This window comes from Vidua chalybeata, chromosome 1 (genome assembly GCF_026979565.1).
Source record: "Vidua chalybeata isolate OUT-0048 chromosome 1, bVidCha1 merged haplotype, whole genome shotgun sequence".
NCBI lineage: Eukaryota > Metazoa > Chordata > Aves > Passeriformes > Viduidae > Vidua > Vidua chalybeata.
In genome coordinates this window covers 65,530,089-65,553,476 of record NC_071530.1, presented here as the reverse complement: position 1 = coordinate 65,553,476, position 23,388 = coordinate 65,530,089, and the positions used below count along the sequence as shown (strand labels likewise).

Here is a 23,388-nt window from a genome sequence, read left to right as displayed (position 1 = left end):
AAAAGATGAAGGAAAAAATCCCCTTTTGAGTTTTTCTTGGGCACACTTCTTCCCCGCTAGAGTTAAGTTACTATAAGTCTGGGGGCAGAACTTGGTTCTTCAGTACATATTTATGTTTTCTCTGGTAGGGCAGGACATGCTATATGGCAGAAATGACTAGTTACTGTCATTAGATGAGTAATAGCTTCATCCTTCTTAGCTCCTAAGGAAGGAATCATCCTTCACATCCGAAGGAAATAGGGCCAGCAGCATCCCCCTAAAGCAGCACTGTTAAGTCATTCTGTAGTAAACAGTGTCTCTGTTGTTCCTAAAAGAAAAGAGGCCATGGAGAGTTTTCAAGCCTTCAAGACATGTGTCTTGTGTGCAAGCGACAGGACATATGTTATGCTGGAGAGGCTTGGGGAAGGACTGCAGTGCATGGGGAAAATCCCTCCTTGCAGATAGTGCATCATCCCTGGCTGAGGGGTCACCTTGGGGGCAGGTGGGGAATAGGCCATGGCTGGGATAGAGCAGCTCTTTCTGCATTTTTCAACAGCATATTGCCACAGGCACATGGAGCTCTTGCTGCCCAACCCACTGAATTTGGAAGCTCATTCAGGTAGTAACTGCTGGCTTGAACACAGCACAAAATTAGAGGTTTTGTTACAAAACACTAAAGCTTAGTAGTGCTCTTACCCCTGGGTGCTCAGTCTTCAGCCAGAGCTTCCTGAAGCTTGCTTATTTTATTAGATTTTATTTTAATTTAAAAGTAACTTAAAATGTATTTACTTGCCTTCTTTCATCTGGTGACTCACAATAGTTTCTTCCACATGACTGCTTTGCTGAGAAGGTTAGGAACCTAAGAAATAAAACTGAGATTTCTGTAACTTTCTGCTTCCTCTATCAAATCCCTTAAGAAATTATCAAACACTGGCAAGGTTTATGATGTCATTAGAGCCTTTTATAACTGCCTAATGCTCCAAGTAGAAGAAGAAACTTGGTTATAACATGTTGTGTAACCAAGCACACTGGTCTTAAAAAACAGAATTTAAAGCCCATTTTTTTTTTCAAATTACCTTTCAGGTACCTGTAGAAATACAGTAAGTTCTGGTGAAATCAATGTAAGTTGTTAAATGGGCAGCACTTTCTCTCATATGAACCACAGCTTTGTTTTGTTTTTCTTTTTTCCTAATTTTGGTCCTCAGTTTCCAAATAGTTTATTGATACTAGTGCACTTAGTATTTAGGAAAAAGGAGGTAAGTACCATATTAGTTACCGTATTAATTAATATTAGTTACCATGTTAACTAATATTAGTTAATATTACCATATTAACTTCCATATTAGTTACTAGGTTTTGGTAAAGCAGCTGTTGTAGAATATCCACCCTTTTGCCAGGGTTTAATTCATGAACTGTTTAAGAAAACAGCCTTGCACATGCATGCCCATCTAAGTTTTTTTTTTTTTTTTTAGTTAACTCTTGTGGGAAACAGTGGTTTTCTGATGAACTTTTTACAAACCAGGAAGAAGTGGCCTTTCTCATTTGCTGTAGGTGAACTTGCTGTAGCAGGGAGGTTGGACTAGTCCCTTCCAACCCCAGCCATTCTGTGATTTTAAAATGAGTTGAGGAGTGGCTGCTGGGTACTTTCCAAATGAGTGCAGCATGACATTGGTGGCCCACGTGAACCTCACTCAGGCCAGCTATTGGTACCCCGTCAGTGAAGCCAGATCTGCCATGCCCTTGCATGAGGCTTTGGCTTCTTCAGAAAAAATGGAGGATGGATAGAAGTATAAAATAAACAACATTCATTTTATTTTCCTTGAAGTTCAGAAAACATGTGTGTGTGTTTGAGATATATATATATATATATATATATATATATATATATATATATATATATATATATAAAAACAGATAAACAATCCTATTGCATGTTCAGGGGAGAAAAATACTTTTCAGGTAAGCACTCTTGGTCCTGGCTATACCACGTAAGTGGCTGCCCAGTAATGGTTCTGATAATTTTTTGGTTGAAGGCTGTTGTAGTTAAACTCAGCAGTAGCTTTGCATGAGATGTGACTCCAAAACAAGTTGCTGAAACTTAGTTATGCATGTGCTGTGGACAAGGCTGTGCTAAGGCAAGCATGTGTTAATAATAGTAGTACTGTTGTTACTGAGGTGTTCTGCTCTGCCTGGATTGTTTCCTCTGAGAGCTTCAGTTCTTAATATACTGTCAATTTCTCTATTGTGGTAAAAGGAAAAGCCAAAGGAACATGTATGTGTGTTGGCTGAGATCTTCACCCAGACTGCAGTCCTGTTGATTTTCACCAAAATGCCCCAATCTAGAATGTTTTTAATGGGATCTCTGACAAAGGGTAATGGCTTTAAACTGACAGAGAGTGGGTTTAGATTCATATTAGCAGGGAAAAAGAACTTATTTGACTGAACCCAAACTTGTAGCTGTAGCTAAATCACAGTGAGGTGGGAGATGCAACTTGTTTGGACAGCTAACAGCTGGTTAGTACTTATAGTCAAATGAGTAAGATCCCTGCTTTTTATGAAGGATGGTGTAAATAAGTAAAATAGGTTTTAGCCTCAAAACACTAGTAATCTGTGCAGACAAAATACACATAAGATAGGAAAAAGCTATGTACTTTATATAGAGGCAGGGTGCCAGAAAGGCTGATGTCCTCAAATAGTATGCATTGTGCTGGTAAAGTATAAAGAAGTGAAAGGTAGTGTTGCAGAAGACTTTTTCTCTTTCTTACTTCTGGATCTCTTAGAAGCTAACTGCAAACCCCTGGTTTTATTTTCTCTGTAGCTGATTGGAAGGACGCTGGGGTTTTTGTGCACTTCAGGTGACTTGCAGTACTCCACATGGCTACATCATCTTTCATCATTCTGCCTTAGACTTGCTGTTGATGGGCAGGCTGTACTTGGCCTTCACCCAGGACTACCAGAGACCGCAAGACTGAAGCCTCTCTTGTTTCTGTATTCTAAAATAAAGGGACTGCTCCTCTCATAGGGCCTCAGTGGGCACTTTGTGCTGGGCAAAGGGCAAGGCAGTTTGCCTGCATGCAGAACCACAGGCCTGAACTGTGTGCCTGAGGAATTATCTAACCTGCTTACCTAAGACAGGGTTGGCAAAGTCATTTCTGACAGCAACTGGCATCTCTCTACAGAACATACAGATATATATTCTCATTCTAAGACACAATATATATGATACATGATGTGTATATATATATAAAACATATATATGTATGAAATCTATTCATGTGCTTTTCTTTCTGTCAAAAAGCTTTTCTCACTGTCTTGGTAAAGTCTTTCTTCTTTAAATTTGAAAATATATGCATTTCCTCTTTGCATCTTCCCTTCTGAACAATTGAAGACTGTTACCTTCTCTGCCTTCAGTTTCCTTTTGTTTAGATTAGATACTTAATTTATCCTCTTTCTAGTCTTCTCTGAATATCTTCCAACTTGTCCACATATCTGATGGAGAGCAGCAGTGAAACTTGACCAAAATGTTCCTGTTGACATCTAGTGATGGTGAGTACAGCAACAGGCTTTCCTCACAGACCTCTCTTGCTGTCTGTTCCAGCACAATATTTGCTTTTTTGCAAGAGTGTGATATTGTTGATGCTTATCTAGCTTATTGTGTGCTGTAACCTCTAGCTCTCTTCCACAGAACTCCTGCCTGTCTGGGAGAGTTCAAGTTGGGCTGTCGATGAAAGGTAGAAACCTGGTTGTGAGGCTGGCCTGGGATAGTGAAATAGAAAAATGGCTAAAAATGGCTTAGAGGAAAACTACCTGATTAAATACCAGAGTAAACATTTCACTGAAAAAAAAGACAAAACATGGAATATTTTTTGACAGTTACTAAAGCAGATGCCAAAGGGATTTTGGCATAAAATGTGCTTAAGTTCAGTTTGGGTATCAAGGTTATAAAGTGTTTGAGGCTAGGAGACTGCCAAAGGAATGTTTTGCTTGTATATGCAAGACAGTGTTCTTAATAGTATTAACACTAACATTTGCCTTGCTCTGGTGCCTGCTGAAGTCTGTCACTTTGCAGCCCAAGCTGCTTTTCTGTGTTACCTTTTCATCTTCCTTATGGAAAAAAATTCAGTTCAAGTGATTTTTGTATTAGATGAATTCAGTTGGGATTGTGTGTATGCATTTTCTTGTAACAATAGTAGTTTTGTATGTTTCAATAAGTGGTACTTTAGATTTTTGTGTGATCTTTTTAGAATCCCACATATGGAAGAGCAGTGTTGCCTTGCAGAGTCTGGAGTGGGGACCTATGCAGAGCAAGTCCCATGTTGGTTTTGGTTATTTAGAATGTTCTACACATGCACAATGAGTTTTTTCTTCCTGAAAAGAGGGGAAATCCTCACTAATTGAAACAATTTGTCTTCCAGATTGGACAAAAAAAACATGGGTTTTTGTAGTGGGCTAAAATAATGCAAAATTTCAGCACTGTATTTTTTCCAGTAATCCCAGGATTGTTTGTTCAGCTGCTTTCATTCAGTGTAGCACTTAATGAGAGTATTTTTAAGAAAGAGAGGTGGTTAGAGCACGGAACTTTTTCTTTTTTTTACGTTCTTTGACATTTACTTGTTCTTTCATACCCCTTTCCACATTCATATTGTGTGTGTGTAAAGGAGTGTGTGAGAGGCACTCCCAGGAGGGATGTCAGCAATTTGTGCTCCTGAGTCAGCAGAAGTTGCTGGAAAAAGGACAGAAGTGTAGTAACTGCTGTGGCGAATGCCACGCTTCGCGTTGTGTTGCCTGATCCCGATTATGGGTCTTAAGCCCCTACTGACAGCCGCAATCCCCTTGTTTATGAATCTGTTTCTAAATGCTTTCTTTCAGAGAGTCACACAGCTATGACTGCACCCTGGTTCATTTCAACATTTCCTTGTTAGCCTGAAGGGAACTCTCTAAAACCTGCTACCCCATGCTGCTTCTGTCCTCAGAAGGAAAGGGGATGGTTTCACAGTCCTGTGCAAGGGCCAGAGGCTGGGGTGGATTTGGGAGCCAGGAGGGAAGGGCTGCACAGTGGCTGCAAAACCATGTCATCAAATGTCAGTGATATTCCTTTATAATTCCTGATCCAACTATTACTGTCTTGGCCAAGGACTGGGTTGAAATCATATGGGACTCTGAGACCTTTATATCCCTTTGGGTCATTCACCTTGGGCTACTTCGAAACAGAATGGCAAAAATTTAATTAAAATATATTGTTCAATTTAGTGTATCTTCCACTCATAATGTGGTCTGGGTGAGGGGGTTGGGGTTGCTTTTTTATTTTGTTTTGTGCTTTTAAGTAGCTAACCACCTGAATCCACAAAACAGCGCACTTAATAATCCTACTTTGCTTCTGTCCTTGAGCATGTGGACTACTACAAATGGGACAATCACCTTAGAATTGACCTGTACTTCATCTTTTGAGGCTTGCACATTGGTGACTACATTATTTGCTGTTTAGCATGTTCTGTGATCAGTGCTAAAATTTGAGTTGCACAGTTTGCAGAAATGCTAAGTAACTACTGTTTCCATGCTATTTTGTTCTAAATAATTCAAAAAGATGCTTATACAAAACTGTGGGTGCTCTCCTGCATAATTAATACTACAACAAAACCATGGCAGCATTAAAATGAATAGTCAAAAAGGAGCCCTATCTGTCTGCCACCTACAGAGAAAATTCTGTCCTACCTTTTTATTGCTCTGGAAAGGTCTCTACACCACCAGTTTAAAATAGATAGCTTTTGCTAAAGTACCTCATTTGAAATTTAAGGAAAAACAGGAGCAAAGAACTGACATGCCCCCGGAGAGCTCAAAGGAAGGAGCAGTGGATGCAAAGTGAAATCAAATCTCTGCTCTCAGGAAGGGGGGATCTGTGTCCATCAGTTTTCATAAAGGTACAGTAAGGTTTGAGCCATGCATGGAGCTGGGTGTAATAAGGCAAGTCTTGGCATCACCCTGGTGAGTAAGCCACCAACTTTTCCTGATTTTTTTTGGTAGAAGAACCCAACATAAGCTCTCAAGTATGGCTGAATTGTGATTTTTTTTTTTTTTTTTGATTGGTACACAAAACACTTTTGATGCTGAAAGTTAAGTTGAAAGTTAACAATGATTCCTTTGTAGCAATCCCTTTTGAAGAAGACAGTCCTATAGCTACAAGAAAACACTACGCAGAGGGATAAATTCTGCTTTCAAGTCTATATTTTATATTAAACTATTCCATTGAATATGTAAGTATCCCTGTCCATGCTTGATTTCTTTTTCTTCAAATAATCAGCAGCCTTTGGCATTTCACATCCTTCTTACAGTAATTTTCAGTAATTTCTTCCTGAATGCTGATACTTAGTTCTGTCTTAGCTATTTGATACTTAAGTTTCTCAGAAAGCTTTTACATCTGTATTCACTGGTCAGAAACTGTTTGGCTGCTTTTTTGAAATTTCCAATTTAATTCCTATCACAACATTTCCTAAACTATGTCACTTTTTTTTTTTTTTTTTTTTTTTCTAGAAAACCACTGGTGTTCTCAGCTGTGGCTGTGCTGCCATATCCAGCAGGTTCATGGCAGGGCTATGACCTGATGAGAAGCTCTTTCCCAGGCTGGTCTGAGAACACTAGTAATGGTGCTGGTTGCCTCCAACAAACCCAAGTTTAGCACAAAGCACAGGGGAAACACCCAGGCCATGCAAATGCAGCTGCCTTGGGCCTGTCACAGGCTGCATTGCCTCATATCATGCAGAGCTGTTGCTGTTGTTGATCAAAGGTATCCATGCTCTCATGTTGGCAGCCTACCAGACCTATCTTCTTCCAACTGAGCCTCAAGGCTTATTGTATCAGAGCTCAAGAGAGACATGCCTGCCCAAGCTGTGCGCTTATAGTGTCAGTCAGATGGGTGATGTGGGGTAACTGGCCACTCTTGATCATGTATTTTGTGCCTGGTTTAAGGGGCCCAGTAGATCCTAGGTCAAGAGAGCAATGCATGTGGCTGCCACAGGGCAATGGGGTTGAAACCTCAGCCTGATGACAGTCAGAAGAGGTACTGTTTGCTGGGTCCCCACAGTTGGACCCATGACAGTGATACACCAAAAACTTGTAACGAATCCTGTGAGTCATTCCATCGCTGCTTGACATCTCCATTTCCTACACCCTAGTGCTCAAAGGGAGCCCAATCACTACCCCTAGTGACTCCTTCCTTCTTCAGCTTCATTCTCCACCTCTGTGTGGTCTGGGCAGGCAAGACACTTGTTGTAGGAAAGAACCTTGATTTGGACCACCACACTGAAATCCATCCTGGAGAACCAGCTTAGCATGGAGTGAGAGCCATTCTGTCATCATCTTCCATGAAGTAACTGCAAAGTTATGTCATAAAGAACGTGAGGTTCTGATCATCACTGCAGAACATGCTGTGTGACAGACAGCCTTGCTTAGAGGTCTGTATCTTAGGGAGTGTGTTGAGTCATACAGTTGATAATCTAAATGTAAATAATAGTTGATGTGTGTTAAAATATGAATTTCATTAGCTGAAGGTTTTTAGACTTGAACAAATGATTTTTTTTTTTCACGTAATGCTGTAACATGCTTACTAGCTTTGACAAAGAGTGTTTCCCCGATACAGAAATAGCAGATAATAATAAGCAAGCAGACAAGGCTATGCAGCAAGGGGGTATTTTAATAATCTTTGTTTTGGAGAAGACAGGCCAGAGTGTGGTACCTCCTGGAAACAATCTACTTCACTGATACTTGGCTTCAACAGATTGACATCGTCTCAGGAAAGAAAATAACTGTTTGCTATTCCTGTCATAGACTTCTTTCAATCACTGCGACAGATGTTTTAAGCATGTTGTTCCTCTGTTAGGTTTCTATTAGCAGTAAAAATACTGTGGTCTAAATATAGTTTAAATTGGTTAAGGAACCTTGTTTGAACATGATTCAAAATTGCGTTATACGTGGTTTAAATCAGAGTGTAACAGGACAAAACCATTGGAAAGCCTAGTTAAGATAATTTCAAGCCCAGGTAGGAATCCATCATATTTAAAGTGAAATGCTATCTTTTTCTAATATATCTTGCAATTCGATGTAGGATGAACCTGGATAACATAGTGAACTTCCCTCCCCCTGCTCATTATTTGGAATTACCTTGGACAAAAAATGGGAAAAATACTTAGTTAAATAGTTTTCTTTTCCTCTATTTGCAGTATTGTCTTTTGTGGCAACTGAATGTTCTAGAGCAGGAATACACAGATTCTGTTATCCTTTTCCTTCAACAAAACAAGAGTTTTGTGCTCAGGAACAATTGAGGTGGCTGAGATTAGAGAGAGAACCAGTACACATGCACAAGGTACCCATTACGTCTTTGGGGACTTTGGAAGCTGAGAAGGGTACGGTCCTTACGATCCCCCCTTTCTTCTGCCAGTGAGTTCCAGTTCAAAGCTCTTCTCTCTCATCTTTCCTGCTCACTTGCTTCTGGGAGAGCTAACACAATGATGCAGGCTGAGATCTGCTGAACCTGTTGGTGGTAAATAGCTCCTCTTCATTCTCCCACTCATTTTGTACCCAGATGATTGGTTGCTGCTCACATGGCCCACTTTTTGAGACCACTGGGTTGGGAGCACAACTTCCTGCCTGGAACTGAGTAATAGTGGTGTGACAGTAACTGCATTGGTGTGTATCCCTTCCAAGTGCAATTCCAGTCAGTGATGTTGATCGGGGGAATGCTCTTGTTTGGATACTGGCTGGCTGGAGCTTTCTGCTCCCTCTTTCTGACACGTATACAGATGAAGTTGCTAAATTGTGGTGTCTGGGACAAGGTGCTCTTTTGTTTCAAAAAATGATGAGTAAAGGAACAAAGTTCAAGGTTTATTTCATCACTTGGACTTTTACTCCTGTGATAGAGACTGGGAGTTCAACTTTAGAAAATTGAGATCCTCAGTTTGTAATCTGTTCTTGTTTCATTGCTAGCTAACATTATTCAGTAGACTGTTAAAATAATCCTCCAAGAAGGAAGTAAATGTAGGGAGATACAGGTGCAATGATCTCCAGTGTCTAATGACACTGACTGTTAGCATCCTACATTTTGTGCTTGTTTTGGAGGGAGGAAAGAGAAGCTTATGTGCTAATCACACACACTGCCAGGTCATTGCAGGGAATCTGGTGCCAGCAGTAACACTCTGTTCAAGGTCCTGCTTCTGTGGGAAAACTCATGGGTGGTTAACTTGAGCATCCACTTTTGAGCCTTCACAGGGGAGAGTGGTTCATGTATGCTTTTTCTTGAAGCCATTTGAGCCCCGCTAGGATCTCACATGAGGAGACATTTTCTTCTGGATTTGGCTTACAAATTTGGAGTTGGGATCATTCATATTGATCTTTGGTTTCAAGCTTTTTTTGTGCAGCAGTGAAGGTTGTAGTTGTTTACTTACTAATTTCATCATCGTACTTGTGTTGATTTAGTGCCCATAGGTATTTAAGCTGTGAGAACAGTGAGAAAGACTTTTACATCTAATTTTCCCCCTTTTTGTTCATATAATTAAACAGAAATCCTACAGCATTCACCCAAGGAGTCACTCTGTAAAGTTCATGGTTAATTTCACTATCCATGGACAGCTGAATGCACTTTTGGGGCTTTTTTGCAGCATGATCGTGGCCTTCTCTTAATGTTTGTATGACAGTTTTATATACAGCTGGGTTTAGAATGAAAGAACAAAAGGATTCTTCAGCATTCAAACTGGCTGCCTAGGAAAGTGGTTGAGTCATCATCCCTGGAGGTATTTAAAAGATGTGTATACATGACACTTAGGGACATAGTTCATGGTGGACTTGTCAGCACTGTGTTAGCGTTTGGACTCAATGATCTTAGAGGTATTTCTAACCTAAATTACTAAATGGTTCTAAGATCCAACCTACTACTTCCTGAGTTTGCTCTCCTGATAGAAGGGCTGAGTGGGGCACATCAGGAAAGTTGTGGTATCTGGGTTTCGAACTTCAACTCTTTTGACCACCTTCCATGCCAAGTATAGGAGCATGGTGAGACCTTTAGTTCTTGAAAGGTAGATCAGTTATTTAGGGACAGACATTTGAGATTATTCTTAATTTCTTTGTCCTTAATTGTTTATAATAACAAGGCTTCCAGGAAGAAGATACTGCCTTTAGTTCAGGATTTAGCAGGACAAATTCCTTCAAGTGAGAAGAAGTTTCTTGGAGGTGAATGTAGCAGAAGTGCTCCTCTGCCTGTCGCATTTGAATAGACCTAATAAGGATGGGGAACACCCTGACCTTAAGGTAACCTTCTGCCCTCCTACTTTGCCATCTGTCTCAAGACCTACAAAAGATTTCACTGCTTCTCACACGCTCTTCTACCAAGGTTGTCTCCCAGAAAGGGAAAAAGAAGTTACATAACAGTGTTTTCCTCCAAAACTGTGTGTTACGGAATTCAACCAAGACCCTGATTTTAGCTCCAGTAGAAGTCTAAAACTGGCACAAAATTGTTTTCCAAGGTCCCTTTTTCTGTGTGTATAAAGAAAGTAAATGAACCAATAGTTTAGTATGTTGTGTAGAATATTCCTAAATAGCAGCAAAGGAGAATGGTTCTTGGGAAGGGCCACAACCACCAATTCTAGTGAATTGGTTAGTGAGCTTTCCTTCTCCATCAGGGGATACAATTTGTCAGAAAACACCATTGGAGAGCTTGGAGGAGAGGAAATGTGCTGTGATACAGAAATGGAACCCACTTCAGATACGATACCCTCCTGTTGAACATTAATGAACTGCAGCGGTTGTATGTTAGGTTTGTGACTTGTTACATATGCTTAGCTTGTCAAAAGTTTCTTGGGGCATTAAGGGCAGGAAGTGTCATTTGTGCAACAGGCAGAGCTCTCTGACTGTGGATGCAACACTGACCTTACTTGAACTGATAAATAGCTGTCTTATCCATGACTTTTCATAGCTGAAATATGTACACCATCTACAGCCTTTTTCAGGTTTGCTTTAAAAGAGATCACTGGATAAAGCCTATGTATGTATGTATGCAGTGCTCTGTGTGATCTTTTCTGGCTTGTAACAGCACATCCAAGAGAATTCCAGAGTTTAGGAGTAGCAGAGCAATCACTTTTTCATGTGCTCTTTCTTCCTCATTAAAGGTATTCATTCATAGGGATGCGTGGTGTTGTGCAGCCAGCTGATCTTATAGAAAAAAAAATAAAACACGACAGAATGTAATGTTGGGTTTTATCCTCTTAATGTAAAATAAGACTTACCTTCTGTTTGCATTCTCTGGTTTAATTTGAAAGAAGACAGAGACAATATTAAAATATAATGAGGGCAATTAATTTTGTGGTTCACAGTGGCTCAGATTTAGAAGGGAAAAAACCCACCTTAATCAGCACAGTACTTAAGGGCTCCCTGTAAGAAGGTTGTGCTTAACCTTCAGTAAACGCTTATGGGCTGCCCTGAATAGTAATGGATTTAAGCACATGCTTAAGTGTTTTCCTGAAGGAAGACCTAAGCATCTTCTCAAGTGTTAGATTAGAGCTTCATTTACCTTATTCATAAATCCCAGCATCAGAGGCAAACTTTTCTTTCATCTCTTGGCCAATATCTGGGTGTATAGATTTTTCCACCTCCGTTTGCCCTGCTTTCTGTGGCTCTCTTGCTGCAATCTGATCAGCCCAGGCTGACCTTCAGGGGTGCTACACATGGTTCGAGAGCCTGCCCGCATGGCTCCGATTGCACGATCAAAGTCCGTACCTTGCCTTTCATCTGCCGGCTCTCTGCCCTTCCCAGGGTTATTAATTTGAAGAACTCAAAGGCGCAACCCCTTTCTGCTGCGCCTGTTCCTCGGGAAGTAGGAATGGGAATTGCTGGGCTGTCCAACGGCTTGGCTGTGGTCAGTTTTCCATGGTGGGAGATGGGATTAAAGCGGGTTAAATCTGTACCAGCTGGTTCTTGGTTGGCTGTCGGAAATGCAGTGAAAAAAACCCAAAAAACAGGAGAGGGAAAAAAAACCCACACCAACCCTACAAAAAATATGGGGGGAGGGGAAAGAAGGAAAGAAAAAAGGATGGGGGGAAGGACGAAACAAGAAGAAAGAGGGGAAAACAAAATAAAGAAGGCGGAAAACGGGAAGAAAAAGGGGGAAAGAAAAGAGTAAATAGAGGTGTAAAGGGATAAAAAAACTAAATAAGAACAAAGAAACAAAATTAAAATGGGGGAAGTAAAACAAAAAATGGAAAAAAGAAAAGAGAAAAAAGGGCAAGAAGGGAAAAGGAGAAAAGAGGAGAAAAAATATCACGGGGGAAAGGGAGAAAAGAGAGAAGAAAGAAGAGAAAGAAAAAGGAAGGAAAAAAAGGGGGAGGGAAGGGAAAGGAAAAAAAAAAAAAAAAAGGGGGAGAAAACCCCCCAGCCGAGCCCGTCGCCCCCCAGGGCCGCAGCCCCGGCCGGGCCGCCCCGAGGCCTCCGCGGGGGCCCGGCCTTGCGCGGGGCCCGGCGCGCGCCTCTTGCGTAAGCGGCGGCCCCGCCGCCCTGCCGGTGGTGCCGTTGCCATGGCGAGATAGCGGGGGAGGATTCCTGGGATCCGTAAGCCGGGGGAGAGGGACAGATTACGTCTTAACCCGTCACTCCGCGGCGCCTAACGTGATGTGGCAGGGTCGCCCAGGTGTCCCGGGGGGGGTGACCCGGCGGGTAGCTCCGGGCTGTTGCAGGCATCGTTTTAAATAAAATAAAGCTGGGAGGGAGGGAGCGGGGGTGGCTCTCGGGGTAAGAGGATTAGATGCGTTCGCATGGGGGCCAGGATGAGAAAAATACTGCAAGGCTTGAGGGAGGTGGGTTTGAGGAATTGGCCTCGATGGAAACGGAAGGCATCCCTCCTTATGAGCACTCCTAGTGCCTGCTGAGAATTGCCTGGCAGGTGCTGGAAGGGGATTCTTTTAATGTTCAATTGCGTATTTTATTATCACACTTAGTTGTCAGCATTTTAATCGTAAGATGTGCACATAAACACACCCTGAGAATCTCTAAGCAGCGAGACCAAGTACCCAGCCCTATGCTGATACCGAGCCTAGATCAAATAATTGACAGATGTCTTTTACATGAATGGAAGGAATGACGGGAGAAGGCATCAGTGTCTGCTTGGGTAAGTTTCCTTTCCGTTATCTTTAATCATTATTAGTATTTTACACCGTCTCTTCCTGAGTGTCAGAGTGGGAGCAATCAGCTCTGGTGGGGTCTTCTTGTGCTTTTGATCTTCTCACTACTCTTTGCCTGCTAGAATTCCTAGAAGCAGGTGAGGATTTATTGAACCCTTTTGCCGTGGTCTCTTCTTTGTCGCTGCAAGGATGTCATTAGAGCAGGCAAAAACTTTAGAAATTCCAATGTTTGATTTTAAATTTGGAAAAGATGATGTCTGGTCTAGAATTGAGTATGGAAAATACCGGTCTCCAAATTTAATGTGTTGTAAACATGTTTCTTAAGAGAGCAGCCCCTACCTGTGTTAATAATAATATTCATTGCCAGAAAACAGATGTGTGTGGGGAAAAAGTCTTAAGTGAATTTAACATTTTTAAACAGTTTTCCAGCAGTGGGGTAAGAAATGTAAGAGAGAATACTACTGGGAAATGAGCTTGCGTTACACCCACAGAGCATATATTGTACATCAGTTATAACCCTGTTGTTTTTGTTGCCTGCAATTAATTGAGTAATTTCTTCCATGACTGAAACTGCAGGTTAAGCATGTTTGCTTTGAAAGCCAGTCTTCTGAATTGAGACGGCTTTTGCACTTACCATATATTAACAAGCTTTCGCAAAGTACATTTTGTGCGTTATGGTTCTGAATTCCTGAAAGGTGTCAGTGGGGGTTAATTCACTGTTACATAAACAGCCAATAACAGCTTCCGACTGTACTGGAATTGCTCTAAAATAGTTATTAGCTTCAAGGCCATTATGGAGGAAAAGGCATTTTACAGATATTATTTCTATGAAAAACCCAGAAATGGACTACAAGAACTCTGAACCACTGAAGTGAGGACACTGCTGTATAAATAGGCAAATCTGTAGCGCAGCTTTACCACTGGGTTTTACAACTCTGACAAGGCCTTTACCTCCCAGTTATACTTGGAAACCAACAAAATCTCAACCAAACCAGTTTTCCAGAAGCTGAGCATTTATTGTATGAAGACATTTGAGTAAAGCATCATTGCTTTAGTTAGCAAAGCCTGGCTGCTACCTGTGTGCATGCATGCTGATACTCTAAAAAAGTTCAAGTCAGAGCTGGCCTCACAAAAAGCCAAATCTTAGAGCAGTACTGAACTGTGGGAGCACAGGGGCAGCACGGAGAGCCAAACGCTGGGGTTTATTGAAGCAGGGTTATGCAGCAGTTCAGCTCACTCCACGTGGTGCAGGAAGGAGCTGAGAATCATTTTCTGAGCTCCTTGCCTGGGAAGCAAGGGTGCCTGGAGGGTGGAAGATATGCCTGCAGCCATTTCTGGTGCCTTCTGGTTTTGAAACTTCCCATGGGGAATTTGCTAGATAGTTTTGTTGCTGGAGTGTTTATTTAGCAAAGCAGGGCTGGTACCTGTTGAAGCAGCCTGCACAATTGGCTCTGTGCTCTCTGGACATGAGCAATTGTTGTTTGCTCAGAGAACTGGAAGTGTTTGGATATGAGAGCTTTGCTTGCATTTAGACATCTTTGGTTGCCCCAAACTAGCTTACACCTTGACTTTTCAGGAGCTGGAAATACTGCTTCTGCTGCGTTTCTAGAAGTAAAAGAGTACAGGAAGGGGTTTTATATGTAGTTCAGCTGGTTTTTGCATATGACTGTTCATACTGACTGCTACTTTCCAAGAGATAAAGTAACTTTATGTTTTGGTTGTTTCAGCTATAGGATTTGACTCCTGTTTTTTTTAAATGCAATGTTGTTCTGTATCACCAGCAGGTTATTTATTTAGGTGTCTGAGGGAAACACATGACTTGGCATTAGGCTTTCTTTTCCTCCCATCTCCCCTGACCCCAAAGTAGTTCAGCCTGAAACTTGATAAGTTAATCACAGTTACCTTGGCAAAATTATAAACAAATTAAGAAGGATGAAGCCTGGCCATAAAATTATTTCGGATAGGCTGGGAAAATGCAGCTGAGAGCATTAATTGCTGTTACTTTCACTGCTACTTTTGACAGCATAGGGTTTTAGTAAGTAATTCCTCCTTGAAGGAAGGGAAACATGTCATCTGTTTCACTTTTGAAGCCTTTCTGAAATTCCCCGGATTTATGACTTGTGTTAATCAATGTTGTGTAGGTAATTCTTTCAGATATTTTCACTTCTCTGATGTGGAACTAGTCTATCTCTGTATCTTTGTTTTGGTATATGTATGGTTGTCACAGGCAATTACATGTCTTTGCACTGTTTAAAAATGGCAGACCCTTACTACAGTCAATATAGTTTCAATGGAATTAATGACATTTTAAATTAAGAAGAATTTTTACTCATTGGTCTGTTATGGACCATAACTTGATTACAACCCCCAGCAGTGCTGATGGCCCTGGAGATGATAGATGACAGGACACAGCACATACTGGAGGATCAACTGTTAATGTTGCTTCATCCAGTCCTGCTTATGTTGTGAAAAGACATTTAGGAAGTGCCTAGAACTCAACCATGGAATTTATTTAGAGGGAGATTTCAGAAGAACACCAAGCATAAATATTCCCTTATTTGCAAGTTTTTTTGTGATATTAAATCTGATGGTGCACATTTTTGTAGTCTATTTTACCAAAAGTGACCCTAAGCATTTGCAAGTTGTCGTTCATCCAGGAGGTGGGTAATACAGCAAGACTGAGAACCAGGGATAAGGCTTTTGAATCTTAATGAAGCTAGCTCAGCCAGAGGGGATGTGTCGGCTGGGAGGCAGAGCTGTCTTTAAAGAACCACATGGGTTTCTTTTGGTGTGTTCTAAGTGTCCATTTGAGACCCTCTGCAGGATTACCATACTCTTTCAGTCTTTACTTGTTTGGGTTTTATATATTATAAAGTATATGGTTGTAAACCACTTCATACTGAACACTATTCATTCTGGTTTAACATCTGTGCCTTATTATATGTCTTTATCATCATTGCAAGATAAATATCAGGGCTTTATGACTTAATAATAAGTTTTATCTTTAAAGATCATTTTCTAACAGATTGAAATGGGTTGTTACCTCACCTAGGAGTTATGAGTGTGATTGTCGGGAACACCTGAGAGTTGAGTTAGCTGAATGCTGTTTTAATTGGCAGGAGATTACCAGTTTCTATGGGAAAATGAATTAGTTAAAACACGTCACAAAGGGCTTTTGAAAATTCTCAACTGTATTATGAAGATTTTTGATTTTGAAATTATTACTACAAGTTGGAAGAAGAGGTCCTTTCTAAATACCCCAATTTTGCATTGTCTGTACAATAATTGGTTTACACTGTATTTAGGAGACACAAAACAGTTGTGGTTTTACAGAAGGGTTTTAGCAGTAGCTTTGTGTGGGCCCACTCTGAGACAATCTGATAAGGTCTGATTTTCAGAAACCCCCTGCTGAAAACCAGGCTGGTTTAAGAGAACTGTGGTTCGGTAATTTGATTCATTAGCTGTTTTGGAAGTCTCTGGTCTCACTAGTTAGTATTATCTGTCAGAATGTGTAAGGGCAGGAGGAGTTTGTGGCTACTCTTGGATGCAATAATAATACCTGATGAGACACTGGCACAAGTTGCCTGGAGAAGCTGTGGATGCCCCATCTCTGGAAGTGTTCAAGGCCAGGTTGGATGAGTCTTTGAGCAGCCTGATCCAATGGAAGGTGTCCCTGCCCATTGCAGGGGCATTGGGACTAGATGATCTTTAAGGTCCCTTCCAACCCAAAACATTCCATGATTCTATGAAATAGCAAAAAAACCTGCCTTTAAAATTTTGTGTATCATTGGAAAGGGCACTGATAAATGAGAAGATAGGCTCAGGAGGGCGGGCAAGCGGTTAACTCTAGAATATCTCTATGTAAGTAGTTGGCAATAAAGTATCTAAATATCTCTGTAAGTCTTCATGTGTGCAGCCACTATATTCCTTAGGAATATAATTATATTTCCAATAAATTCTTGGAGCATGGAAATCTTGTTTTATGGACTGAAACTATAAAGTACACAGGAAGGTTGTGTTGGACATTGGTACCAAACTCACATATTCCATGACAAGTTCCTAAACGCAGAGACCAGACTTCCCCTCACTAAGAAATTCCCTCACCTCTCCATCATCATCCCACACATTCTCTTCTGCCTTCCCATCACTGAGCTATGTGGTCAAAAACAAGAATCCCCTTCCCTTTTCCCTCTTGCCTTAAAAGAGGGAACTTTGAGCTTCTGGTAGGTGACTTGCTGCCTGCTGTTTTTGCTGCTCTGTGCCTGAACATTTTCCAAGGCAATCAGTCCTGACTTTCATGTAGACCCTGGGGATTCCACAGGTGCGATGGAGAAGTGAACCTTTGTGTGAGATTTGGCTGGTTTGCAGTCTCTTGCCACAGGGGAATGGAAGTAATAACAAGGGAGTTCCCACAGATAGGTGGATATTGTGAGGTTGTGCCAGGAAGTTTTGGTTTCCTAATAAAATTGAAAGACCAATTTCTGCTTCTCTTAAAATCCTTGGGAACTTTATAGTAAGCCTGAGCACTGTCTGAATTTTGGTGAAGAATCAAATGCTCACCTGAGACTGGAGCATGGGGTTGGGGAAGGCATTTCAGCTTCATCTAATTCTAATTTATTCCGTGTGAGATATTCACCAGTGTGTGCCTGCATACTGCTGCAAGGGACGGGTGGATGTGTAGCAAAGAAAAAGCCCTTCATTTTGACATCCATAAATGTTGCTTTACAATGGCTACAATGTTGTTAGTGCAAAAAGTAAAACATATCCCTATTGCTTAGAACAGATGTATTTTCAGAAGGAGTCCCCTGAACCGTAGTAAATTTGTTCACAGACTGGAATAAGCAATAGATGTTAAATCCACTCCTATTAAGTGTGTGCCAAGCCATTCATTGTGGGTTTGTCAGATGACCTTCAGCGTAGATTTGTTCTGTACTCAAACATCTACAATTAAAGTTCATTGAAATTAGGTTCATAGGACAGTGTTGACATTATTTTTAGAAGAGTGATTGTGTTTTCCTTTATAACTTGTATTTAATGAGAGAAAACCACCAAAAACTAAAATGTTAGAAAACTCAAAACTTGCCATATTTCTATAGTTTTTCAGTTTTTCTGAAATTCTGTGCATTAAATGAGGGATTCATTGTTATAAATTTTACAGACTTTGTACTGAATTTGAATTTTCAAAGTCTGAATGACTTCTTGTTTAAAGTATTAAAAGACTTGAAAGAAAGCTTTGGACAATTTTTTTTGAGGTTTTTTGTTGTGTTTTTTTAAGGAAAGATGAAACTGTTCATTCTGGAAATAATTTTGTAGTGTAAAGGTTGCTGAAGCTCATCCTTTGCACAAATACATTAGATTTTGGTAGTGTTTTTTGTTGGTTTTTTTTTTTTTTTTTTGGTCAGATTCCCTCTGGCAGCTTCTTTCTGTCATCTCCATGGGAGCTTAAAGTTTTAGAGAAAGATAGGTGTCAGCCACCATATACTATAGCCAAATGATATGTCCTTTGGTAGTATTTGAACAGGAGAAATGGCCAGTACATCATTAAAGAAAATTGAATTTATTCCAGCATTTTGAATTGATTTCAAAATGCTGGAATATCTTAATAAAAGTCCCAGTATTGACTCTGGATTTAGGAGTCCATGTGCCTGAACAGTGTGTTTCCTAACCATGATATATTTCAATTTATTTTGCTCAGATTTTATGGATATGCATTACTTGTTTTGGGGATAAATGTGAGGATAATGTGCCATATAATGCATTTTAATCTCCATTTGACATTTATTGTCAACCTGTTTTCTTAAAAAAAAAAACCTATATATAAGGGGAATTCCAGGTGAGAGCATGTGGATTGATATGTTTGATCTGGTTCTTGTTTTGCAGGATTTGCAGTATAATACTTAAAGCCCCTTTGATAATACAGCACAGAGTTTCTTATTGGCCTGTACAAGGTATTCCCAAAATGTGTTTGCTACTGTTGTTTAGTGCAGCATTGAGGTTTTCCTTGGCATTATGCCTTGAGGAAGCTTTACTGTTGCATTGTTTGTTTTCAAATTTTACTTCTTAAATATTAATTAGATGTGATATAAAGCAAAAAGTTGTAAATTAACATGGCCAACCATTTCAAATCAGAGCTAGAAATGAAATATCTGAGCTAGAAATGAAATAAAATTTTGTTTTGCTCTAAGTCTTGTTGATCTGTATGAGACAGAAGGTATCATTTCCTGCTGTGTATCTTCAGCAATCAGCAGTGAAACAGCAGACTGATTGGTTATTTACTTTTTATTTTCTCTCCCATAGATCTTATGTCAACAGCACTCAAGCAGAGTGTAGCATGGTTATTTTTACTGTGTCTTTATTGGTTGCATAGATTAAAACATGAGCAGTTTTATGGAGGTTGCCTTTTTGCATCCTGACAACTTCATATTTGTCCTTGTCTCTATTAAAACATTTAATTTCTCTCAGACAGCTTAACCTTTTTCTTCTACTTCAGATAATGACAAGGACAAATATTTGTCAACATCCTTTAACTTGATGCATTCACAGCTTTGTCAGTATCTTGGGGGTCTGGAAAAATGTTTCTGACCCTTCCTGTAGCCGAGGTGGTGGCCAGATGTGGGAATGCCCATCTCTGCTTCCACTTCTGCAGCAGTTCTGGTGGTGATGTGCAGCTGCCCTGGCATCACCACCAGCCCTGAGGGCCACCTGGGAAGCTTGCTTTACTGACAAAGCCCCAGGTCACTGTGGGAGCATGGAAAAGAGCAGGCTGCAGGTTGGGTATGTATCACATCTTCCTTTCTCCTAAGGTATTGTTCCAGACCTCTGAGCTGTCATCAGGTGTAACATAGCAACAAAGCAGGCAAATTCTACAGTACGTCCAAACCCAATATAGCTGTGGAGTTCTACCATTTTGCTTTGGATAAAATGATCAAAAATAGTATTTGTGGGGAAGGAATGTACATCACCTGAACAGACAGAGTGACTTTGTCAGGATGTGTAGGGTCTTGAGCAGAGATACGGGTTTTGGGAATCTGCAATGCTTGTGAAATAGAAACAGTATTTTTTAAGAGTATGGATAAGTTAAACTTCTTGGGAGAAAGGGACTAAGTATTTTTTTCCCTTTTATATGTATTTGGCACACTGCTCAGGAAATATAGTCCTAATCCTGCACTAGCAGACTGTGATATGAACACCAAGTGATTTCCCCATGTCTCCTTCAGACCTGTGTGATTAAAAACCTACGTGTGTGATTAAAATCTTACATCAGCGTTGGAATAATTTGGATTCCTTCATGCATTCAGCTATTCAGGTTCTCAGTAAAAACAGCCTATTTCTACCAACATGTGATCAGAGATTTTTGTCGCACTCTGCCTGGCACAGACCTAGTGATGATGGATGTGACTGGTACCTACACAGAATGTTCCTGCTGTGTCTTTTCCTGAATGTGTGCCCAAAGGGAAGCTTTCCATGGTTTTTGAATGGCCTTTAGCTGAAGACTTGTTAAGGAGGCAGAAGGTATTTTAAGGAAGCTGTGGTAGGTACGAATCCTGGTAATAAGGCTCTTGTGGTCTGTGCAGTGCTGCCTGACAGATCTGTATTTGATTTCACTGATGGCCTTTCAAATGCAGAGTTAGATAGTTCCACATGTTATTGCAGCTGAAAAATTGCAGGGATCTCCCCACAGAAGGCCCCATTGCCTTTTCCTGGGCAAATACTCCCTTATTTGTTCATATCCTGCTCTTTCTCTTTCAAAATGAGTTGAAGTGTTTAATTTAGGAAGAACACAGTCAAGTATTTTGTGCTGTGAGATGGCAGAAGGGGTGTTTGTTCCTGGTGGTGGGGCTTGCTGGCGTAGGTGTCTTCTGTGGCTTTGGAAGGAATGTTCAGCAGATACTTGATGACCTTCTGTAGGAGGAAAATAGGTGCACAGGTGAAAATGGAGGAGGTTCTTGTGAATGTCGAGGTCTCTTGCAAGTCTGGAGCTCAGCCTACGTTTCAGTACATAGGGAGAGAGTTGTGCTGCCAAGAAATTAATGTCTCTTTTACTGGGATAGTGAGAGTCTCAGTGCACCACATTCAGAGCACTTCTATGGCTTTACTTGCAGACCTAGGTTTGAAAAAACCAAAAGTGTTCCAGCTGGAAAGGAACTGATTAAAAAAAAAAAAAAAAAAAAGCCTTAGAGTGCCTTGGGTGTGTTGGGTAATTGTGTACTCAAGAAACGCACTTACATAAGTGAAGACGCTCCTGTAACCCTCGCCTGCCAGGAAGGCAGGCACTGCAGAAAATCCACTCATAGCAGAGGAACCTCCAGTAGGTGCAAAAGGGGAGGAGAACCTTTTCTTTGTGCTGTATTTATTCACCAAGAGAAGTTGTCTTTGGCATGTGTGCTTGGCACCAGAGGATTCCCGTTTTTTATCCTGCGGAGCTGCTTTTTCTTGTTGATGTTGCGGGTAGGTTTCCTTTCCTAACGCAGAAGGGGAGAGGTGGGTATTTTCCAGAGTTCATCACAAGGCTTCGTCCCTGCTGGCTGAAAGAGCCCAGCAAAGCACCTTCTGGAGGCAGGGTACGAGTCAGAAGCAAAGTGCTGGGCAGCAGCTCTGGTGGATTCCATTCCAGTGCTGTTAGATGAGAAAGGGGAAAGATAGGGGAGGATGTAGAGGTGGCATGCAGCAGGGCACAGTGTGCAGGATATCGGTCTGGGTTCCCTAGTTCAGTAAGGAAAGCCCACACAGATGAGGAGGGACTTAATACAAGAGCATTAGTGATAGGACAAGGGGTAATGACTTTAAATCGAAAGAGGGTGAATTTATATTAGATATAAAGAAGAAATTCTTTACTGTGAGGGTGGTGAGACATTGGAACAGGTTACCCAGAGAGGTGTTGGGTGCACCATCTCTAGAAACAGTCAAGGTCAGGTTGGATGGGGCTCTGAGCAAGCTGATCTCCTTAAGATGTCCCTGCTCATTACAGGGGATTGCATTAGATGATCTCTGAAGGTCCCTTCCAACCCAAACTATTTTATGATTCTGGCACATGCTCAGTAAATATGGTCCTAATCCTTCACTAGCAGACTGTGATATGAACAGCAGTGATTTCCAGATCTGCCTCTCATGCTTAACAGTGGGAGTTCTAAAACAAGCATTTAGGGGAGTTCTAAAACAAGGACGCTTTCTGGGCAAAAGTAGGCTATACTGTATTTACCAAGTAAGCACATTTTCCATTAATGTAGTTTATAAAATGTACAAACAGACCTTAGTGTTTGCTTACATTGCTTACGGTACAAATGTCAAATTTAAATGCATGTGAAACTTTATTTCATATGTTTATTTCAAATCTAATTTGATTTTACTGTGAAAACATTTCAGGAGTTAAGTTTGAGATGTGTGACAGAACAGCAAAGATATTTAATACTTAGCTTAATTTAGAAAAATGACCTTTTGGAGGAAAAAAACGTGCTTGTCAAAAATATACTGATGAATTAATTTTTTGTGATGCCAGTGTGATAGCTGACTTTTGAGAGCAACCTTAAAGATAATGAGTTTTATTTTTATCTTAGATCTGTCTGATTGTAGTGCCTCTCACAAATCAAGTCACTTTACTGACTTCTATGGCTATAAATACATAGCAAAATTTGGAAGCAAAAAAGAGCAACCAGAAAAAAACCCCAAACAGAAACAAAAAAAGCCAACCCCAACAAAATTAAACCAAATCAGAACAACACAAATCTGACTGACCAGTGTGGATGGATACTTGGTATTTTGAATGACATTACAGTTGTAAGATCAGTATCTCTTTTCACCACCACCACCACCCCATTCCCCATCCATAAACGATCCTTGCAGTACTATCTAGAAATACCAGCAATTTAATCAGTTTCTGTATGTCCCTAATAGAAATGTGGTAGCAATGCTGTCTTAGAAAATACTGACTTTGTTTCCAGAGACATGTCAATGACTTTTATTTTGTAGAAATCTGCAAGGAATTTGAAAGCAATTTTAGTACTTCTTGTAGGTTTCTGACTGCTTAAATTGATTTATGTTTAGAACCTAATCTTGCTCACTTTGACAAAGCTGGCAGCTTCAGTGGGTTTATTTGTGCAGATAGAGTGAGAAAGATTCTGCTTTTGATATAAATACTTTAGCTTTCTGGTTTCTGAGAACTATTTTCTTACAGTTAATTATGCATTCTTAAAAATGTGTACATTCATAGGCATATGTAGAGGGAGACATGGCAGCTTAGTTTGCAAAATATTGAGCT

At 40.6% G+C, this 23,388-nt stretch overlaps 1 protein-coding gene across 8 annotated transcripts in view; it reads left to right on the top strand.

Annotated features, from left to right (window-relative positions):
• The window catches only part of HIVEP1 (HIVEP zinc finger 1), a 127,951-nt gene that overhangs the window by 28,263 nt on the left and 76,300 nt on the right, over nucleotides 1-23,388 (top strand). The window contains exons 1-2 of one of the 8 annotated variants that reach the window (XM_053966656.1): nucleotides 11,189-12,564; nucleotides 12,951-13,120. The exons of 5 other annotated variants lie outside the window; for them this stretch is intronic. In XM_053966656.1, coding sequence (XP_053822631.1) covers nucleotides 13,081-13,120 — 40 coding nt within the window. In that variant the 5' untranslated portion in view covers nucleotides 11,189-12,564; nucleotides 12,951-13,080. Of the gene's footprint in view, nucleotides 1-11,188; nucleotides 12,565-12,592; nucleotides 12,644-12,729; nucleotides 12,810-12,950; nucleotides 13,121-23,388 lie in introns of those variants that run through there. 2 more of the 8 variants (XM_053966690.1, XM_053966674.1) reach the window with 2 other exon arrangements.